This window comes from Amblyomma maculatum, chromosome 5 (assembly GCF_055883805.1).
Source record: "Amblyomma maculatum isolate TAMU_Amacu chromosome 5, ASM5588380v1, whole genome shotgun sequence".
Lineage (NCBI taxonomy): Eukaryota > Metazoa > Arthropoda > Arachnida > Ixodida > Ixodidae > Amblyomma > Amblyomma maculatum.
In genome coordinates this window covers 116,404,224-116,426,225 of record NC_139348.1, presented here as the reverse complement: position 1 = coordinate 116,426,225, position 22,002 = coordinate 116,404,224, and the positions used below count along the sequence as shown (strand labels likewise).

General features: G+C 46.0%; 2 protein-coding genes across 3 annotated transcripts in view; one reads left to right on the top strand and one right to left on the bottom strand.

Annotated features, from left to right (window-relative positions):
• The window catches only part of LOC146189297 (DNA-dependent protein kinase catalytic subunit-like), a 143,676-nt gene extending 142,590 nt beyond the window's left edge, over positions 1 to 1,086 (bottom strand). Inside the window, exons 1-3 of the mRNA XM_084604157.1 lie at positions 681 to 1,086; positions 507 to 583; positions 3 to 98 (exon numbers count right to left, since the gene is read on the bottom strand). Coding sequence (XP_084460283.1) covers positions 3 to 98; positions 507 to 583; positions 681 to 807 — 300 coding nt within the window. The 5' untranslated portion in view covers positions 808 to 1,086. The remainder of the gene's footprint in view (positions 1 to 2; positions 99 to 506; positions 584 to 680) is intronic.
• A 182-nt stretch (positions 1,087 to 1,268) lies between these two features.
• Positions 1,269 to 4,215, top strand: Mnat9 (microtubule-associated Nat9). Of its 2 annotated transcripts, none has more exons than XM_084604154.1 (7): positions 1,269 to 1,418; positions 1,497 to 1,606; positions 1,684 to 1,740; positions 1,833 to 1,913; positions 1,982 to 2,041; positions 3,536 to 3,630; positions 4,017 to 4,215. In XM_084604154.1, the coding sequence occupies exons 1-7, from the start codon at positions 1,342 to 1,344 to the stop codon at positions 4,128 to 4,130; spliced, it is 594 nt and encodes a 197-aa protein (XP_084460280.1). In that variant the 5' UTR covers positions 1,269 to 1,341; the 3' UTR covers positions 4,131 to 4,215. The 2 variants fall into 2 exon arrangements, with proteins under 2 accessions (XP_084460280.1, XP_084460279.1); XM_084604153.1 differs by having other exon boundaries at positions 1,275 to 1,418; positions 1,473 to 1,606.
• Positions 4,216 to 22,002: the final 17,787 nt, after the last annotated feature.

Sequence of the window (22,002 nt, the reverse complement as noted above, 5' to 3'; positions counted from 1 at the left end):
ACCTTGACAACTGCAGCATGATGGACAAGTCGTTGCGATGGCACTTTTTCAAACCAGCCAGTAAGAACCTGAAGGCCTTTTGCTTTGGCATCTTTCAGCTGGAATGTAAAGTTGCATGGTGTAGACATAGCTTACAAATGTAAACAGCTGCACAGATGCCTTCATTTTCAATACTGAGTCAACTTCATTTAGGCAACAGCCAAACTAAATTAGGGCTATTGAAGAGATTACCCCATCAATGGAAATAGCATGACCGAATGAGTTACTGCATTGCTTAATTCATCGCACCCCGAGCGTGAGCCGGCGGTTTCGCCTTGAAATAACGTGCTCTTTAAGTGATTCATAAGCAGTATTTTATGCAACTAATCGAGATTCCGCATTTAATGGAGAATTACGTTTCAGCTGAAGGATGGCAAATGTGTCGAAAATTCAAGGAAACTTCAGAGGGTTGCTACTGAACACCAGCGTGAGCGCAATGATGGCCAAAAGCGAGCTGATAGACCCACCTGTTCGCTGACGACAGTTCGTTTCAAGAAGGCGATAAGACTTTTTTCGTCGCTAACAAGCAGAGTAGTTATGTAACCTGCGTTTCAAAAACATTAATAAAGGAATTTATGGCAGTGTGCAGTACGGAGACACATGCAAAGGACAGAGGCGAGCGATGCGAACTGCGTTCAGACCTTCGTCCTTATCCGAAAAAACTTGGTCTTGACAGGTGCGGTCAATTTCGTCAACTAAAGTGAACGCTTCATCGGGCCTCTCGGAAGCGTCCAACTTTAGAAGGGCTTCACGAATTTGTTCCGACATACTTTTTTGTGTGTATGTGCTTCTCAAAGAGGCTGCACCTCAAGAACTGTCAAGAACTAGCACTTCAACAACGAATTCCTCGGTAACATCGCAACTTTCTGAGCAGCTGAAACTATGGGCTGTTAACGCTCGCTTGATGTTAGCTGAACATTTTGCTAACTAGGTAATTCATGCTCCATTTTTCAGCAAGTTTGGCTAGACATTAGTGAGTCTCCAGGTCGGGAATCCGAAACGTACGCCACAAAACGATGAGGCGGGAAGGAAACCACGTGATGTAAACAAAACGCGCCACTTGAGCAAAGTGGCGTGTAACGTGCGACAAAAGGAAAAGTTACTTCTAAAGTTTTCAAATAAATTTATTCATCTGTTAGATATAAATGTTTTATGTATTTTATGTCATCATAGCTTCTAGTTTTACAGAGTTAACAGTTAATATACTCCTAACACCGCTGTCACCGGTGCTTTTCCATATGCTCGACATCAACATTGCGCTGAAACTCTGTGCGCGAAATCGCGTTCAAAACGTAAACAATCATGAGGATCAACTCAAAGACTCTAATTTCGTCTCAAAACGTAGTTCTTGTCCCCTACAAAGAACATCACGTAAAGAAGTACGTACTGAAAGTTGCTGTAATACCCCGTACATAGGCAAAAAACCTTTTGAGAGTCGTATCATTCCACTGGCGCAGGTATCACGAATGGATGAAGGACCCGTACCTGCAAGCCATGACTGCATCCGAACCTTTGACATTGGATCAGGAGTACGAGATGCAAAAGTCGTGGTTAGAAGACGAAGACAGTAAGTAACGAGATTCAGTGATTTCTGCAGCAGCAACATGCGTGCCGGTCGTAAGCTCTGTAACGCCTCAATTCCAGAGTGTACGTTCATCATTTTGGACCGACAAGTTTACGAAAGCAGCCAGGATGAAGTGGGTTTGTAAGAAAGTATAAAGAAAGCGGTTCGGGAGCGGCCTTTGTCGAGGTGTGCAGCCGAACCTTTTTTTTTTTTTTTTTCTTTTGTTTAGCGGCTATGATTGGTGACGTCAACTTGTTCTTCAACGATCAAGACCGTGTTCGAGATGCAGAGATAGAGGTTATGATCGCAGGTATGTGGCATCTGTAGATTTGACTGTAGAGCAAAAGCAGATGAAATTGTCTTTCTTACTCCCCTCAGAGTCGTCACAGCGCCAGAAAGGTCGTGGAAAAGAAGCGATTCTGCTGATGATGAGATACGGTGAGTGATCGCATGGGTCATTCGTGACTGTACGGTAGATCCGTGCTGGGAACGTTAAATGCCTGGTGCAGTTTGTGACTGAACCATATTTAGCATAGGTGCTTTACTCTGTTGGATATAAATATTGGCTTAGCAAACCCGACTATTCCTGCAACTCTGAGTCTCGAATTGAGTGGTCTTGACGACGTATAGTGAGCAAGTGACTGTACCAAGTGTGCAGGCCTTCATAAACTGTCCGTTTAATGCTTCTCGAAGATCTTGCGTAAAGATGTTGGAATATGATTTCGTGAGCTGAAGTACATCATTATGTACAGAATCAGTCCTAAAACAAGCGTGACTGTACTCGAACACAACTCAAAAAAGTATAAAGCAGCAGCGGATGCCCTCCAAAAGGTCTTCATCCAATGGCATCAACCACATAAAAACTGGCCTGAGGGCCTCTTTTAGAAGGGTATTTGCCACTGCATTTTTAAGTCATATCTGACAACAGGTGAATACATTAGTAGTGTGACCATCAGTGAATTGAGGTTAATCATAGTTGTAGTGGAACTGTTGAAATCAGATGTGCATGCATCATGCTGTCACAGAAGGTTTCAATGGGGAAAGAATTTGTGTAAAATTTGTTCCAGATCATTTGCCTAATGAGCCAACAGTGAGTCAGTTCGTTACAAACTTATGAGTTGCATTATAAGCAAGCTTGATTTTCAGAAGCTACTGGTAACCTGAGATAAGACTGCACTCTTACACTTTTCATGCCACTGCACTCAAAAATAGTGTGAACGAAGATATCAAGTTTGAAATCCATACTCATTGTCTTTGATTAAAAAGAAAAGATGTGCAAGGAGGCTATACATTTTGGACACACATTGCAGAATTGCTCACGCAAAGGCGTCATTGCTTGAGCAAAAAAAAAGTTGCATGCATCTGTCCCTAGATTACAGACTTGCAGCTTCTCAACCAAGATAACATGCCTGTTGACACAGCTGCAAAGGAGGGAATTTCTGGGTAACAATGTTGTTGCAATGCTTCACCACCATCTGCACAGTCGGGACAGGGTTCTTGCCAACATTTTTGTTTTCTTGAGGCTTAGGGTCAGCCTGAAATCGCTGTTTTGTGACAGTTACAATGGTTCATGTAGATGTGATGACCACTCTAAGGGCTTGGGTCAAGACTTCCTGGCAGAAGTGATGAAATTGCTGTACAAACAGTTGCCCAGTTGTGTATAAAATTAATTTTGGAAACGCATATACTACACAGGAACTACTGCTACTGCAATAGCAAAATGAAGGGAAGAAACCTTAACATTTCAGGAAACAGTGTGATAGATTGTTTAGGGCAGCTTAAAACATATAGAAAAATGTTTTTGGTAGTAGTTGTGCAGAAATATAACTGTCTCTTGACAGCACTCATTTCTGTCTTGCATATGAAAGTGTTCTGCAGATTTTAGCACATGAGTGCTTCACAGTTTTTATGTGTGCCGCTCGACTATTGCAGGAGTTGAAAAGCTTTGTGTTGAGGCTTTTTTGGCCAAAATCAAATTGAGCAACACAGTCAGCAGAAGACTGTTTGAAAAAATAGGATTCACTCTGGTAAGTCAGAACATTTGCTTATTGAGTATAATTACTGCATACTTTTTCCAAGAGCTGTCGATATCACATGCAGTTCGAGGTGTCAGAATAGACATTACAACTGTGAATATAGTAGCATTAGTTTCTTCATAACCTGGTTCTTTGAGCTTCATCTGGTATGGTTGGAGTGACAACCCACGGCAACTTTGCACAGACATGACACAAGCGAACTGCGCTGTAATGCATACACCTACGAGTAAAATATTTTGGTAGCAACCCAGATGTCTGCATTAACATAACAGAATATCAAGTACCTGTGCTGCATGTGCTGTCTTTCTCCTAGTTCTGTCCTTGTACCGACTATTCTGACATCCTTTCCTAACCTTTCCTAACTTTGTTTTGTGCAGGTGTCAACAAGTGATGTGTTTGAAGAGGCGACATACCGTCTTGAGGTTGATGATGAGTTAAAAACGAGGTTGCATTGTGCTACTCCAGATTACAGTCTTAAAACAATGGCATGATTGGGTTTGCAAGTTTCAACTTCATCTTTAAGCATCACATTATTTTTTCTTGCAATTAAAATAAAGCATTTGCAAAAGTACAGTACATGCTATGCACACAATGTGCACCAAGCGAGCTTGCAGCTTTTTTTTTTTTTTGAGGGCTTCCTCTAACAGCAGTTCCTTTGTTTCAGATGAATTCTGAGTCTTTCTGATTGTAACTGCTGTGAATATATTCGCAAAATACTTCTTGCAGTTGTTCTTTATCCAGATGCCATGCCTCAGAGAAAGGAGTAATATGAGTTGGGTGCCTGGTCATCAAGGGGTAGAGGAAAACGACTTTGCACATGCCGCAGCCCAAACATTCCTCTTCTGGGATCCCTCGATATACTGCAACACGCCCACTTAGCAAGGCTAACATTACTAGCACCTGCTAAAGGACTCGATAAATCAGAGGGGTGTCATCTCAGGTGGTTACAAACATTGTCCTTTCAACAGCCCAGCTAAGCTGCACGCAATTAGTCCGGATACTTTCTCGGCTGAATGCACATTTTGCGGCCAGAAAGCAGACCTATACCATATGATATGGGCTTGCTAAGAAAACCTAACATGGTTAGATCGGGAGGTGGCTCTGTCCAGTTCCGACCTTACAACACAAAGGACCTTGCTTGCGACAGCTGAGGCAGTGGTATCAGCCAACGGAGTTCCGGACTGAGGACCCGACCAACCCTTTTTCCAAATAAATATTTATACTACTACTATGCAGATGCTACCAGCTGCCGACTGGACGACAAGAGCTAAGTGTGCTCATGTTTTTGTTTATCACTAATTGGTTAATCCTCAATTACGGCATGAGAGAAGGGATAAAAGGGAGTTTAATTTTAAGCTATAGCTTTATAGCTCGTTCAGTCGAAAAGCCATTGGTGTCATAGTGGTAGTTGCGGTTGTCGGTGCCACGTGTCATAATTCGCTGTGTAGAAAAAAAATGTATAATTGTAGTTTGAGGTTCTAGTGATTGATTGGTGTGTGATTATGACGAGTTAATAAATCGTGTGGTGTGTGAAGAGTTAATAAAACTGAAATTATTTAATTGAAAAATGGGGAAAATGAGAATTTAAAAATGTCAAAAGTGCTGAGAATGAAAATGCTTGATGCTAAATTTAGAGTGTGATTGATCAATTGGAAAAGGGTGCTTCAAATATGTCAGAATGAAGGCCTATGTTTGACTGCTAATTAAGAAAATGTAGAGCATAATCAATTGCAAAAGGGTTCAATGGTTCAAAATGCTGAGAAAAGGCAATGCATGATGCTAATGAAGCATTTGAATGTGAAATGGATCACATAATTGAAAACAAAAAAGGGATTTAAAGGTGTCAAAATTCTCGGAATGAAATCACTGCTTGCATATGGTAATTTAAAAAATTATGTAATTGATCGGTTATTTGAAATGAATTGCAAAAAGGGGTTGAAACATGTCAAAATGCTCAGAACGAAAAGGAAATGTTTGATGCTAATTAAGAAATTTTAGTGCTTTTGATTAATGAATTGAAATCATTTTTAAGATGGGACTTGTTCAAAGTCAAATTGCTCATAATGGAAAGCTAATGTTTGCTGATGTTTAATATTGGTGTATAAAAATTGAGAAAAGTAAAAAAAAAAATAAGATAACATTCCGTGTGTGTGAGAAGTGCTGTGTCCCCGTTTTTTACCTGTTTCCCCTGTTTCTTGCATTTAGAGATGGCAATGATTCTACTTGATTTACTTCTTTCTATATATTTTTCGTGTTCTCTATTTCTTTGTAATGCATTCGTAATGTTTAAACAAATATGTTTACTTGATGTGTTCACTGTCCTTTGTTCTTACTGCTCTAATGGGCTTTATTAAACAGTTATGCTGGGCTGTTTAAGTTTAGATTTGTTTGGACACAGAGTTTTTTGGATCCCTGCTGTTTTATTTTTATGCTCGTTCTTTTTTGTGATAAACTAAACCTTCAAAAGAAAATAGAGGGAGTATAGTGAAGGGCTTCGGAATATTGCACAGCACATCGGCGCGTTTTGAGTTTCGCCTCGATCGAAATGCGGTCGGGCACGAACTGTACTTCGGGTCAATGGGCGAGTGCCGTAACCATCTAGCCACCGCGAGGGGAGCATGGTATCGTTCGGATGACATGAGGGTAGCTGTGCACTCGTTACAGATGAGGATGCCGTGCAGCAATGCGCTAAATCGAAGCACATAGTTACTGATTGTTGGTGAGAATTATTAGTATAATAGTCTGCAGCAGAGCATAAACACGCAATCCACGAAGGACCAGACCCAGTAAAAGCTCCGTGAGGCGCTGCGATGTTCGCTTTACATGTGTGCGCCTCGCGCTAGCATGGTGCACAGAGAATACAGTGGTATCAGTAAAATGTACTTGAATAATCTATGCTAGTGATGTATACCATTATCCTACAGTCCGGGATAGAGGCCTTTCGGCAGTGGCGTTGTCCTGAACTTCGCCCCAATCTCACGTTCCGCATAAATAAAAAAAGAATCATATGCACCAACTTTTTGTTTGCATGTTTTCTTTGAAATGATGCGTAAATTTCATACGACCACGCTCTCAAAACAAAATCATGGGCGATCAATGGAGCGGTTGGGAATATGCGATTGCATGGAGACTCTGACTTCGGAAGCGCTTTGAGCTTTAGCTTATTCACATCAATGACAACTTGAGATTTGTTATCCTGCTGCAGTTCAAATCTTCAGCCGTTGTATGTGTCTTATTGCTCCATGCTCATAAATGGAGCCACGGACACGAAGGAAAACTTATGGCATTTTTTTTTAACGATTTGGTGTCCTTGCGCACACCGAGTCCATCGGCATGAAAGCTCCAAGCCCGAATAATTCAAGATGGCGGCCCAATACGAATGTCGATGATGACACCATAGCCCAATATGACGATTAGAAGTGGAACTACATGTCTGACGTCTGGGCCGTAACGGCGGCATACTTTCGAAATCCCAAATCTAAGATAGCGGCCCTCGGTGGGACTTCACAGCCAAGATGACGGTCTCAACATAAGTTGTGTCCATACACTCCACCTTAGCCCCCCCCCCCCCGCCCCCTTACAAATTCCATAACGGGGCGATAAAACCGTCCTTTTAGGATGACCTCATAGTCCTATATGGCTATTGGAAGGGGAACCACTTGTCTGTGACATCTGGGCCGATATGGCGGCATAGTTCCGGAATCGCAAATCAAGAATGACAGACTCGGCATGGCGTCATAGTCAAGATGGCAGCTTCTGACATGAGTGCTAAACACAGTGCTGAAGGTAATCTTCGGCATCTGTAAAGCAGTGGCAATTATAAGAAAAATTATCTGTTCACATAGGCGCATGATCTCACGTCTGTAAAGGCCGCACCACGGACAAAATCACAGATTCAGTTCGCAGACGCAGTACCATAGCCGGTCAGCTAACGTCCCTGTCTGGGCCTTATCCACGGACAGCAACAGCTCCCATGCACGCTCTGGATGGTGGTTTCGAGAATATTCTTAAAAGCATTGCCCTACTCGTGCTTATTTCCATCGAGCAATGAACATAGTGCTGAACATAACTGCACCACCACAAGGCAGGTGATGGCATCCGGCCATTAACGCCTGTGACGTCCACGCGAAATCGCCCGACTAGTAAATTATACAGGAAGGTAGTAACAACTGAAATTGTTGTCGGGAGAGCTGTTTCTCGAGGAGGGGTTCGTAGAGTTATCTATAGATGGTTTGGTTTGTGGGGTTTAACATCCCAAATCGACTCAGGCTATGAGAGACGCCTTGGTGGAGGACTCCGGAGATTTTGACCACCAGGGCGTTCTTTAACGTGCACTGACATCGAACAGCACGCGGGCGCCTTGCTTTTCGCCTCCATCGAAAAGCTGCCGCCGAGGCCGGGATTCGATCCCGCGTCCTTGGGAACAATAGTCGAGCGCCGTAACCACTGCGCCACCCCGGCGGGGTGGTTATCTATAGAGATCAGTTCTTTTGTCCAGTAACGATATAGCGGCACATCTTGAGCACCAGTAGATCAAAGCTGTACACCGCCACCAGAACCTGAGAAGAAAAAATCGCTCGCGTCTTTTTGCCCTGTGCCTTTGAGTACGAGGTAGAGCCACTGACGTCAGGCCACGTGGTGCCTGTTTTCAACTGCACTCTAACGATTCTGCACTCTCAACATTTTACGCGTCAATGAAAGTATCGCGTTCTCAAAAAAAAAAAAATACAAACGGGCAGTCGCTATATGTGATTCCATAAACTATACGAGGGAACTTGGCGGGATCCTTCAGAATTACAAGCACTGAGCTTAATTTTGGTACGTGTGCGATGCACTCTAGGCTTTCTGAAGATTGAGAAAGGGATTTCCCGAGGCAACACCGATAATTAGGATACTGTTATATAAGTATCATCCAAATGGACAAAGCAGTTCACCTCGGATAAATTCGGACGAATATGCAGTCTGACCAAAAATAGCTCGCCGCGACCTTGAAGATATATGTGCCTTATATAGCTCAACGTCGGTACCCCTACACTGAGCCAACATTGAATGCCGACCTTAGCGACGTTAGCACAACACATTCATTATTATAGAACTGACTGCACCGACTGCAAGATAAATACTCATATTCCTCCAATGAAGCTAATTATGTACCTGCTGCAGCCACATAATATCACTTTCTTAAAGTCGATCTAGGGACTTTAATCTTATCTGGTCACCTAACTTTCTGCCAGAGTAGAATTTATGATGTGCGTTTCCCTTGTCGTAAGGTTCCTAAACCCTTCCAGTATAGTTCGGCGTAGAAGAGCAGGAGGCCTGCTTGAAGATGACGGCAGAGCATGTACTTAAAACAAGCATATATACAGACAGTAAAACAAAAGAAAATTACAGAACAATTTTGCACTACTTTGTTCATCGACCGAACTCTTTAGAGCCTAAGAACAACAACATTGCATTTCTAATCATGGAGCCCCAGTTCAGACTGAACGGGGCTCTCTTCAGTCACATTGCATTATTACACATACTCCATCGACAAAGAAATAAGGATAGTCATTTTTCAGTGGCCGGCCCCACGCGTGAATTGTTCAATGAAAAAATGTTATGCCAAGAAAACTGCCCCGCGGGCTTTGCTCAACGTCAAACCCAGGGCTCCGCCATCAATACGAATTACATAAAACAAAAAGTATGGCGACACTCTCCGGTAACGGTATCAGCCTTCTTCCGTCGGGATGCTCTCTTTCCACTTGCCTCCTGCACCTCCGTCCCATCCACTCACTTTGCTGGTAAAATTACACTATGCGCTCCCACCCGCCACCCATGTCAACATGAAAAACATGAAGGCCACACTGTTGCTATGTCTAAGGCTATCGGGTCTCAGAGCAGGAGAAAACGGAAATTTCAGGCTGTAACGCTCTGAGAACTATGCCAGAGCCAAATCCTAATTGTCTAGTCGGATGCTCTTTGTCGCATCAGCGGACAAGATAAGGAGACCTAGTTTCTTACGATCAGGTCACAGTGTCGAAAAAGAGGCTTAAGTGCTATTATATGGGTGCTCGTTATCGGAACCTCAGAAAGGCGCCATTGTAAGACCACGCGGCAGCACGGTCAGCTGTGCCTCTCCGCAAAGATGACCTCCAGCGTAAGAGGGGGAGGGCTTTTGTGCGCAATCACGTGACACTTGGGTGACGTTGTTTATACATTACATACAAGTTTCTTGTGGAGTTTTTTCCTTTTTTTTTTCTTTAGAGAGGCGCGCTTTTCAGCCAAAAGGCGCGATGTGTGAGAATGTAGAGTGAGCGCTGATTCTGTGCGTTCGCCATGTTTTTACTTTCACTCGTTTTTTCCGATGGTTGGGAGGGCCTAGCGGGGTGCTGGTATGCGGAGCTAGAGTGGCTACCCCTAGCGGAGCGACGCAGGGAGTCTGAGTCGTGAGCTTGCTTGTTCACAGTGCGTTGCTGGGATGGTGATTTTGTTTGCTGTCGTAGACATATTGTGTCCCGCTTTTGCGGCGGCTCTGATTGGCCGTGGCAGGATGACGTCATAGAGGTCTCGAACAATCACAGAGCACCACCACAGTATGCGCGAATGTGTGCTTTATATGGTCATATGATACTCAATGAGCAATAGCGCACAACATCAAGAAAATAGGCGGTCGGTACGGAGTGAGAGTGGCGTCCTCAGCACCATGTAAGCTTGCCAAGGTTTGCTCCATGATGACAACAGCCGAGATGCACTATCAAGCACAAGTTGCCTGTAACTGAATGCAGGTCCGGTGTCATCTATAATATACCGCTCAAGTGCAGGAGTACGTGTGTATACTTCGGTCAGGGCCGGTATTTCAACGAAAGAGCTGACGAGCACGAAAGGATGATAAAAAACAGTGAGCGGAGGAACCTGCCAGATCACTGCAGAGATTGTAAAGAATGTGCACCGGGGCTGGAAAGCACATAGTTTATCAGTAAAGGCAGTGAGCAGGTTGAAAGAGAAATTTTCGAGGTTCCCCATTGTAATGAAAACGTGTACGAGTATTTACCGTATGCGGGTATGTAAATATATTGAGTGCCTGCGCATGAGATATTAGCACACACGGGCGCCCACACACGTGCAGTTTTGTAGCGGCGGCAAATAAAATCTAGAGGGCGCACTTTGGACCACTAAAATTCGGTGAGGTGAAAGCCTTTAATAATAATGAGGTGGAAGCGCCTGAAACGAATTCGACGTGCACGACCTTTTTAGGATTTTTTAATTGGTTCACAGTATTTGTCACACTTCTGTACGTCGACACCGACACCTCGTCGTAAGGGATAGGAGAGCCTGGCGTGGCTGTCTGGATGATTGACAGTTATAGCGTGACAGAGTTTGCCGGCGGACAGACAACGATGGCCCATTAAATGCTTTCGCCTTAATAACTGTCAAGAGAGAGAGAGAGCATCTTCTAAAGGGCGCGTAAACGTTGACGTTTAGAATTAAGCTATGAAATTATACAAGATGTTTCACATAAAGGGCTTAACGTAAGGTACAAAAGCGGCCGATTGAGCCCAGTGTGCGCGCACATAAGCTGTCGAATCTTTAACGGTAGATATCCGCTGCAGCTCTGGCCACTGAAGCACATACCTCGCAGCTGCGAAAAAAAAAAGAAAGGAAGCAAGCGTGCATACTCCTTTGCGATTTGCCGAGGACAGCTCCAAGTCGTCACCCGTTTGAAACCGCGCCGTCTGTGTTGGCCAGCCTGCCCGCCCTTCCTTTCATCATTTCCGCTCTTTAGAAGAAAAAAGAAGTGTGCGTGCTACTGTGTGGTTTTCTCGCAGGACGGCTAGACCCCCCTCCGGGCCCCCCCTGCAAACACAATTAAGTGAGCCCCGAGGGCAGTTCGAAGCCGTCCTTAATTAATTGAACGAGCTATGTTTCTCAGCTTCGACGGTCAGCTTGCCAACTCATACTTTCATTCTTCCCGAGCATTGGGAAGAGTTCTTGCAGCCTCCCTCTTACTCTTTCCCAGTATAATAATAAAAAAAAAAACACTGTTAGGACACGCAGGAGTGACGTCGTCACGTCATCTTTGTGTCACGTGATTGCGTGCATAGGATGTCCCGCAAAGGCGGCGACGGCAGTCGGTGATCGGGTCGGTTTCCTCGTACATGGGACGTGTGTGGAAATGGGACTGTGTCCAAAATATAGGCGGCAAATAGGCGGGTGGCTGTGGCATGCAAAGGCACGCATCTAGCAGTGATTAACGTTGAGTGGTGGCCCAACCACCCTCAGCTCCTCTTGCTTCCTCGTGGTGTCCAGTAAGACACCTTTAGAATGCCATCCATTATCTTGCTATGATTTGTTACTTGCCCTTTTCTTTTTGAATACGAAATATATGCTTTGTATATTTCTCCTTGAATACGATTAAAAAGTCATTTAGTTTCGTTTATTCCCTGATCTACTCTGCACTCTTCCTTACTCTAAATTTAGCACCTGTCATTTTCCTTTCGATGGCTATCTGCGTTGTCCTCAATTTGAGTTAATCCTTTTCGTTATCCTCCATGTTTTTGCCCCATTGCAAGTACCGGTAAGGCAGCTGTTATATACTTTCCTATTGAAGTATACTGGTAAGCTGCCATTCACGATCACATTACTTTCCAAATGAGCTTCATCCTAGCGTGGTTCTTCTATTTATTTTCGTTTCATGGTCCAGAGCTTTGGCCACTACTGCCCTAATACATGGATTCTCTTATTTCCAGCACCTCGCTACCTATCGTAAATTGCCGTTGCTTACCGAGGTTGTTCAACATTATTTTACCACGAAGGACGCCATGGACGCCATGAGCGAGAATATGAGGCTAATGCACGAGAGCATGGTAGGAATGAACGAGAAAATGGACATATTTAGCACACAAGTACAGAAAATGGAAATGTATCTAAACAATACGGTAGTACTGGCAGTGGCGAGGATGAGTTCACAACACATCGGTGAGCAAGGCCCACCTCGCGATGGTCTCACTGCAAGCGAAGGGGGCTACAACGGCCAACATGGCAGTGCCGAATAAGACACGCAGTCTCCGTGTCTGGCAATGGAACTGAAGGGGGATCGCCTAAAAAAAGGCGGTCTTCCTGCAGATGGTCAGATCGGAAGCCGAGAAGCCACACGTCATCATGCTACAAGAAACACAACCGAACTGGCCATTACGCCGAAGCCCACAGAAATGAGCAAACATTTATTGACATTGGATTAGATTAAGGGAAGGTTGGTCGGGTCCCTATTTCGGGACACCGTTGGTAAAAGCCGCTGCCCGCGCTTTTTCGACGAGGGCTCGTTGTTTCTCGAGGTCCGAGCTGGACAGGGCCGCCTCCCAGCCTTCCCACGTTGGCTGATTTATTATATCACTACTGGTATTTTGTAGACAAGCCCATACCATATGGCATAAGTTTGCCTTCTGGCCACCAAATTTGCACTGCGTCGAAAAGTATTCGGGCTCAATGGCGTGAAGTGTTGCTGGATTATTAAATGACATAGTTTGTAACCTTCGAAGGTGACACTTTTCTGATTTTCTAAGACCCTTAGCGGGCTTCGGGAATGTCTGCTTTTCAAGGCGAAAATGCTGTAATATCTCTGAATATGCTGTTAACGGAGAGGGGGAGCCTAAATCAGCAAGGGAGGACGTAGAAGGATTCCTAGGAAGAAAAGCTCGGGCCGACGCGTGTGCGCACTCGTTGCCTTCAACTCCCTGGTGACCTGGTACCCATATTAGCTCCTTCTGTGCAGCTGAAGTCCTACATTGACTCAGAATTTTGCAGGCTAGCGGCGTGATTCTGCCACGCATATAGTTTCGATAAGCTGCCTGGGAATCTGTAACTATGTATTTCGATGCGGAGAGCGTTGCGGCTAGGGCTATCGCCACTTCCTCCATAGCCTGCGTATCTCCGTTACAAACTGAAAGCCCGTCCACGACCTGCATTTGGTGCACCACTGACAGTGTTGATATCCCCGCTACAGGACCCTCAGCGTCCACGAAGAAGGCTCCTTCTTCTCTTGAATAAGATTCGTTCATCTTCTTGCTTCTCGCCACTCGTCTATCATGATGATGCTCCAGGTGCATGTTTTTGGGGAGCGGAAGAGTAAGGAATTTGCTCTTCCACTTTTGAGGTATATCTCGTCTCCCAGCCACTTGTCGTGGAAAGCAAATGTCCACATTTTCTAAGACCCTGCGACCAGTCTTGGTTGTGGCCAGTCGCATTACCTCACTTGTAAGATGGGCACTAATCAGTTCATCAGCCGTATTGTGTACCCCCAGTTGTAGCAGACGCTGCGTAAATGCTTTCATGGGTAACCCGATCGCCTTCTTATAAGCAGTTCGAATGATAACGTCGAGGTGGTTTAGATCTGTTTTCCTCATACGAAGGTACGGAGCCACGTACGCTATCCTGCTGATGATAAACGCCTGTATTAGCCTAAGGGTACCTTTTTCTTGCATACCGTTCTTCTTGGTTGCGATCCGAGAAAGCATACGGATGACTTGTTCGCACACCGTTCGGAGCTTGGTGATCGCTTCTGCGTTCACACCCTTGTTGTTAATAAGCAGCCCCAAAACCCGCATTGTCTCCACCTCGGGAATACGTGTATCATGAACCGAGATTTCCAGCGGCGCTGTATCCCCCTTTCCGCGCAGGACGAGGAGCTCCGACTTGTCCAGGGAACAGCGCAGGCCGCATCCTTCTGCATACTTTTGAACTGTAGTGGCAGCCTCTTGGAGGGCCTCCTCCATCTGTCCCAAGTTGCCCTCCGTTGTCCATATGGTTGTGTCATCCGCATAGAGGGCGTAGCAGATTCCCTTTATGGCATTAAGTTGTTCTGGCAGGTACATGAGGGCAACGTTGAAGAGCAATAGAGAAAGGACCGCTCCCTGAGGCGTCCCTCTGGTGCCCATGGGTATCGGGTCGGACCTTGTGTCGCCAATCGTGATGTGTGCTTGCCTATCTTGCAAGAAAGCCTTGATGTAATTAAAGGTACGCTTTCCGCATTGAGGGCCCTGTAGGTTTTCCAGAATATTAGAGTGCTTCACGTTGTCGAAAGCTCCCTTAAGATCCAGCGCAAGTATGGCCCTACTGCTGCGTTTGCACGGGGGATCGATGACCTCCATCTTCAGCTGCAGTAACACGTTCTGGATTGACAAGTGTGCCCTGAACCCAACATTGTGTGAGGCATAATATCTTGGTCTTCTATATACGTCGAAAGCCGCATTTGTACCGCCTTCTCCATCAGTTTCCCTGTGCACGACGTAAGCGAAATTGGCCTCAGGTTATTGATGTGCACCTCCTTTCCAGGCTTGGGAATAAAGCTGACATCAGCCGTCTTCCACGCGTCGGGTAACTGTCCACTTTTCCAACACTCGTTGATGTACTGCGTGAGATGCTGAAGCGCTTGCCGATTGACATTGATAAGCAATCCCACCGTCACCCTGTCGTTCCCTGGTGCCGTGCCCCTCCTCATAGCCATAAGCGCCGCCTGTATTTCCTCGACATCAAACTCTCGATCCAGGTCCGGATTCTCCATGCCCTCATAATCCCTTATTGGCTCGTTATTTTTCACTGTACATAGGTACTTGCTGGTGAGGGCTGCAACCAGCTGCTGGTCCGTGCCTGCGAAGTCATGTAGGGCTCTCTTGAGGTTACGTTGCTGATGCCCAAGTGACTTGGAAGGCTCTATCAAACATCTAAGAAGACTCCAAGCCGCCTTGGTGCTACGGTGTCCTTGCAGCGAGTCGCATTTAGCCAACCAGTTGTTTTTGGCCAGGGTCCGTGCATACTCTTCTGCTTGCAATGTTAATTGTGCGATCTTGATCTTCGGCTTGCGGTTTTGCTTTTTCCACCGCCGTGCGAGGCTTCTTCTGGCCTCCCATAGATGTATTATGTGGTTTTCGATGGCCGCAGCTTCTTCTGATGTCTGAAGCGCACGTGTAAAGCGATCCCTGACTCCCAGCAATGACTCTGCCCACTCCTCGTACTTTTCAATGGGCGCGTTAAGCGTACAGTCTTCCGCCTTACGGAACAACGACCAGTCTGTGATCCGGGCATGCCCTCTCGGTTTGCGATGCTTATTGTAGTCAAGGCAGATCTTGAGAACGCAGTGGTCACTCGCCAAGATTTCCTGTGTGTTGTGCCAATCATAATTTCTAGCCCCCTTAATCAAATAGAGATCTGGACACGTATCTCTCGAGACACTGTTGCCAATCCTCGTGGGATGCTGCGGGTCAGTAAGAATCATGAAAGCTAGGTCCGGAATGGCTGCAGCGAGCTTCCTTCCCCTAATATCCTCCTTACTATAACCCCACAAGAAGCTATATGCATTAAAATCCCCCACTATGATGAGAGGTGCACTTTTTTGCCAATTGCGCTCCCTTTTGGAAAATTGCATCGAAAGACGCCCTCCTGTTATTCGGTCGACTATATATGTTCAAGACATACGCACTTCTATTAGTACGTACGTTCGGTAATAGCTAAATAAATGTATGTTCCACATCAGTTACTAACTCCAGCTCTATGGTCACAGCCGTGCAATCCTTATGCACTAAAATGCAAGTGGATGAGCTGTTTTGATGCGTGCTGTATGGTCTGAGTCTGGCTTTCGTATTCACATCCTGCAGTGCAATAATATCTGGTAATTTATCCAATGAATCTATGTATTGCTGTAGCGAATCCCTCTTCATTCTAAACCCACTGCAGTTCCACTGTAAAATCACCAGCTTAGGAGGGCGGGCCATGTTGAACACTGAAGGAAGTCGCGCTTGGTGCGTCCCCTCCGGTGTCGGGTAAATCATCAGCTACAAGCTGCCGATTACCCACCCGTCCAGTTAATTTTGGAACCTTCGCCCGCGTACATTCAGCAAGCTCCTGTAGTTTTGAATCAATTATGATTTCAAAGGCTTGCAGCTTAATTAGACGCGGCACCAAGATCCCCTGTAAGACCCGCTTTACCGCTGCTTGAATGCCCCTCTCAATAGCTGCCTGAACGTTTTTCTCGATAATAGTTTGCAGAGTTCCTTCGAGGATCGTCTGTATATTCTGCATTATACGAGCTTCCAAACGCGGAAGGTCGTTCAACAAGCATCTCTCGACAACCGCTTCAATCCCGGCTTCTTTCTCTGTGGCACTAGCCCCCTTATCGGTCTCCGGCGCCGCTACGTTACTGTTACCCTCCTTTTCCTTTTTCGCACAGTGAGGGACAAGAGTTAGTGCCTGCTCAGTAGGAGGGAGGGGAGCATCCTCCGCCATTGCAGATTCGCCAGGAGTTTCTGGCATGTTTTTACCCTCTGCCGATGTCCTCTGTTCCTGACGTTTATACTTCGCTAGCTCTTGTTTTAATCTGCTATTTTCCTCCTGATAAGATGGATTTATTGAAAGGAAAAAGCAGAGAGGTTGGCCCGAATAATTGAAATCTGGCCTGCTACTCTGCACTGGGGAAGGGGATAAGAAGGTCATGATGGGTGACGATGTGGGAGAAGGCATATGAAATATATATACAGACACAGCAGCTTGCTTTACAAGCGCGAATCAAGTCCGCTGGCGCTCAAATAACGGCAAAGAGCACGCACTGCCTGGACGCCCTTCCCCTTGTCCTGCCAAGCGCCCAGCAGCAGTTCCTCCGACAGAGGCCTTTTGTCTAAACGCTTCAAGGAAGTAGCTAGCACATTTCTTTCGTTCGCATACTCTGGGCACACCAATAATACATGGTCCACAGTCTCTGGGATGCCACAAGTTGAACATTCCGGTGAGTCCATCTGTCCAATTAAATGTAAGTACTTGCGCGTGAAAGCCACGTTTAAACGAAGTCTATGTATCAAGCATGCCTGATGACGCGTAATATCACGCGGAACATTAAATTTAAATGTTCGATCGAGCCTTCTTAGACGGATGTGTCGGGCGTCTGGCGGAGCCCAGTAAGCTGCTGTAGCAATATTCATACAACTCTTTAGAAGACACGTCGTATCCGCTCTTGAAAACGGCACAGCTGTTTGGAAGCCATTGATGAGTGCGCTTTTTGCTTCAACATCGGCCTGCTCATTCCCATGGAGGCCGCAGTGGGCAGGGATCCATTGAAACATTATCATGTGGCCTTGCAGCTGGGCAGATGTGATGAGCTCCATTATATGTAGTGCCAGGGAGTGATAGGCAGTGTGGCGTAAGAAGTTTTCCAAAATTTGTAATGCAGTCTTCGAGTCCGTGAATATACACCATTTTTGAGGTGGTTCCCCACATATATAGCGAATACATTCCCGAATGGCTACAAGTTCGGCAGCGGTTGATGTAGAGGTATGTCCCAAAAGGAAATGCAGAGTCGTTTTCTGAGCTGGTATGAGCACAGCTGCAGCGGATGCCTGTGCTGACACAGATCCATCGGTGTATATGTGAATATAATTGGGATATTCTGACCAGATGTGTGCCAGAGTAAGTTGTTTGAGTCCACTAATTGGTACCATTAATTTCTTTAGTATTCCGGGAACACGAAGGTGCACCAAAGGTTTATCCATCGTCCGTGGTGGTTGGGTGGGACGATATGGAAGGGCATATCCTGTCGGTACTTGCGACTGATGGCAGCGGAGTGCACTTGTAAAACTGCAGTCCGGCCTCTCATCCAGAATCTTGCTGAGTGGGTGAAAACGGTGTCTTGTAAGTGCTCGTAAATATACACGAAGTGGTTCGTGAGACAAGTATATGGACATTGGGCGAGCGCGTGCCTCTTCAATTGTACCTTTGTTAGAGGTGCATCTGGGCAGTCTAAGGCATATTTTCAGTGCCTGCGCTTGTACGCTCTCTAAAGTCCGCAAGCAGGAAATGCTCATACTAGAGAGTACTGGGAGACTGTACCGGATGTAGCCAACAAACAGAGCCTCGTAAAGCCGTATTAAAGAGCACTCAGTTGGACCCCATTTGATGCCAGCTATGTAACGAAGTACATGACAAAAATTAATTAGCCTTTTCTTCACCATAGCTATATGTTTCGACCAAGATAGTCGGTGGTCAATAATTACTCCCAAGAATCTGTGCCTGGAGACGTATGGTATTACGACTCCATGAAGGGTAATCGGGTAGCGGCTGACACATTTTCCCGTAAACGCGATCACTGCACACTTTTCTGCCGCTAAAAATAAACCTTGACGCCGTAAGTACATCGATGTTGATGACACAGCTCGTTGCAGTCTCGCACGTAGTTGTGGGCGCGTCGAACCAGAGGCCCAGATGCAGATGTCGTCAGCATATGCACTTATGTGGATGTTAGTTGGCAGTTCACTCACCAGGCCAATTAGTGCAACGTTAAATAAAGTTGGGCTGAGAACTCCTCCCTGTGGAACTCCACGACCGACCTGAAATCGGGTAGTATCTCCTTCAGGCGTAGACATGTAAACAGAGCGGCCGCTGAGATAGCTTACAATCCACAAGTACAGCCGGCCACCAATTCCCACGTCGTCAAGTCCATCAAGAATAGCTTCATGGAGGACGTTGTCGTAAGCTCCATTTATATCTAAAAATGCAGCAGCTACTAGTCGACGGTGACGCTTTTCGTGTTCTACTTTCGCCACAAGGTCGATGACGCTGTCAATGGAAGAGCGTCCGCGTCGAAATCCAGTCATCATATTCGGATAAAGGTCATTACTCTCTAGATACCACTCAAGTCTTGCCAGCACCATGCGCTCCATAACTTTTCCAACACAGCTTGCTAGGGCAACTGGCCGGTATGAGGTAAGTTCGAGAGGAGGCTTTCCAGGCTTCAAAAGAGCAACCAGGCGGCTAATTTTCCAGTGTTCAGGAACAGTACTAGAAACCCATATATCATTGAAATAATGAAGTAGTGCAGTTCTACCATCCTTGCCAAGGTTTGATAAGGTTGAATAAGTAATCCCGTCAGGACCAGGTGCAGAAGAATGCCGACAAGAAGCAAGAGCGGCGTCTAATTCAGCTATTGTAAAGGGCACGTCGTATTGATCATTCGGCGAAGGTGGTGCAAAAACCTCTGAAATTGGTAACTATGCCTGGTTTGTGCCCACAACCATTTTACAAAAATCTTCTGCTACGTCAACTTCATTGCGGCGTTGGTAAAGGGCCAGGGCTCGAAAAGGGTGCCTTTCTCGCGGAAGTGTGCGCAAGCTTCTCGCAACATGCCAGATACGCGACAGGGGCTCACGGGGATCCAGTGATGAACAGAACTGTCTCCAACGTTGTCGTCCTAACCTCTCCAGGTGGCGCAAAACTCGTCGTTTAGCTCGGCGAGAAAGTGCGAGATCTTGCGCGGATTTCGTTCTTCTGTACTTCCTCTCAGCCCGCCGTCGGATCGCTCGAAGCCGCTCGAATTCCACGTCGATGCTGGACACTGACACCGGCACACTAACATAGCGAGTGTTCTCACTGAGAGAGGAAGTAATGAGTCCCTCTATTTGAAGTTTTTCAACAGCCAACGTGGGAGGCGGGGAAGTTACAACCCGTGCCCAGCTCACCTTGCTGACCGTGGTTTTCTCCGACTCGGCTGCTCCAAGCCTCTTGTCACCTGGACGACTGCTTCCTTCAGGCCCCTGCTTCTTCCGCGGTTGCGGTCCAGGCCCTGAATTTCTCCGGTTGTCTCTGGATTGACGCTTGTTGCTGTAGTGCCCACCGCCAGGCTTCCGCCCGGCTCCGGAACGATTCCTGTATTTTCAGGTGCAGTATGCGGAGCTCGTGAGATGGGCACCCCCGCAGATTAGGCATCGGGGCTGGCACTCGTGACCCTCTTCTTGGGTGACGTTTCCGCAGGCCCGGCAGAGATTTTCTCGTGGATTAGGGCAAACATGCACCCTATGCCCCGCTGTTCCTCAGCGGGTACAAGCTGGTGTTGTCTTCCGGTAGAGACGGACGGGCTCAGCCTCCCCCCAGTAGAACACATTGAACGGCACTATACGGCCTTCGAACGTAATAACCGCTGCGTTCGACTCTCCTAATTTCCTCACACCCACAACGGGAGTGCCCGGCGAGTATATAGCTTGATCAATATCAGCTTTTGACACTTTCGGAGCGACTTGAATTACTCCACGACACGTATTTTCGGGCATCTTGAAGTAGACATGCACCGCTTGCAACTGGCCGCCAATCCGCAGATTCTCGACCGCGAGGACTTGCCGAATAAGCTGTGCGTCTCGAATTCCAACAGTGATTATGGTTTGATCCCAGGCCGGCCGTATTGCAAGCGCCTGTGATTTGCGTTCGATCTCGGCAGCAGCATATATAGCTTCTCCTGTGCTGTGATGGCCGTCCTAAAATTTTCCATTAAGGTTCAGTCGGAATTTGGCACCGCGCAGTGCACATGCAACGGCTTAATCGTTTTTGTAGTTGAGAATTTTCGCGGCGGCTTGAAAACGAATGTGAACTTTTTTCTATTAAGCATGAAACGCCTTTAGCTCCTACTGTCGGCGACCTTGAGGTGATGTCGAGCCGAAACCGAGAGCCAAAGATCCGCGCAACGATTTCCCGCCATCCAAGGAAAGTGTCCGCACCCCAAAATTTGGCCCTCTCGACCACTGAAATTTGACCTTGTCAGAATTTCATCAAAACTGAAGTCAAGCCTAATTTAAGTATGACCAATTCAATGGTGACCTCCAAACTTAGGTGGGCTATCCCCAAAATTTGCCTCTCTGGAACGCATATATTTGACGTCGTCCATATTTGACCAACATTGGGGTCCAACCTAATTTGACTAAGGCGAATTTAATGGTGACATTCAAATTTAGGTGTGCCACACCAAATTCTAGCCCCACCTGGACCCTGAAATATAACTTATTCCGAATGTGATCAAAATTGGAGTCGAACATAGTTTGACTATTTGGGATTCAGTGTTGGCTTCCAAATTTAGGTAGGCCACCCCCAAAGTTTGCCACACTTGGGCATTTTCCGCCCGCATTCTATTCCTTTTTCAACCCGCTTAAAAAATGTTACGTTAGAAAAGAAAAAACCTGATAGCAACGACCGTGACAAAACCCTAGAGAAAGTTATAGGGTTTTAGCAATTTGGTTAGCCGCAGTCAAAGCTATCCTAAAGCAAGTGCCTGACTAATATCAGTCTTGAGTATAAATAGTCACAATATGACAGACAGTTTTTTAGATGCAATGTTTATTACAAGTGAGTCCTGTAGGTTTACTCCAAAAATATACACAAAAACCACGAACAAGCCAGCTGTGGACATCTGTGACCGGTTGGGTGCAGTCCTCAAAACAAAACACAAAAAACAAAAACATACTTAGGGAAATGAAACAGCTCAGATGTAGGCCTATAGTTTTTGAGCAGATGATGTATTCAACAAAAGGCCACGCAACCATGCTCAAGTAAAGCAAATGATCAGAAACTGTAGAAATGAAT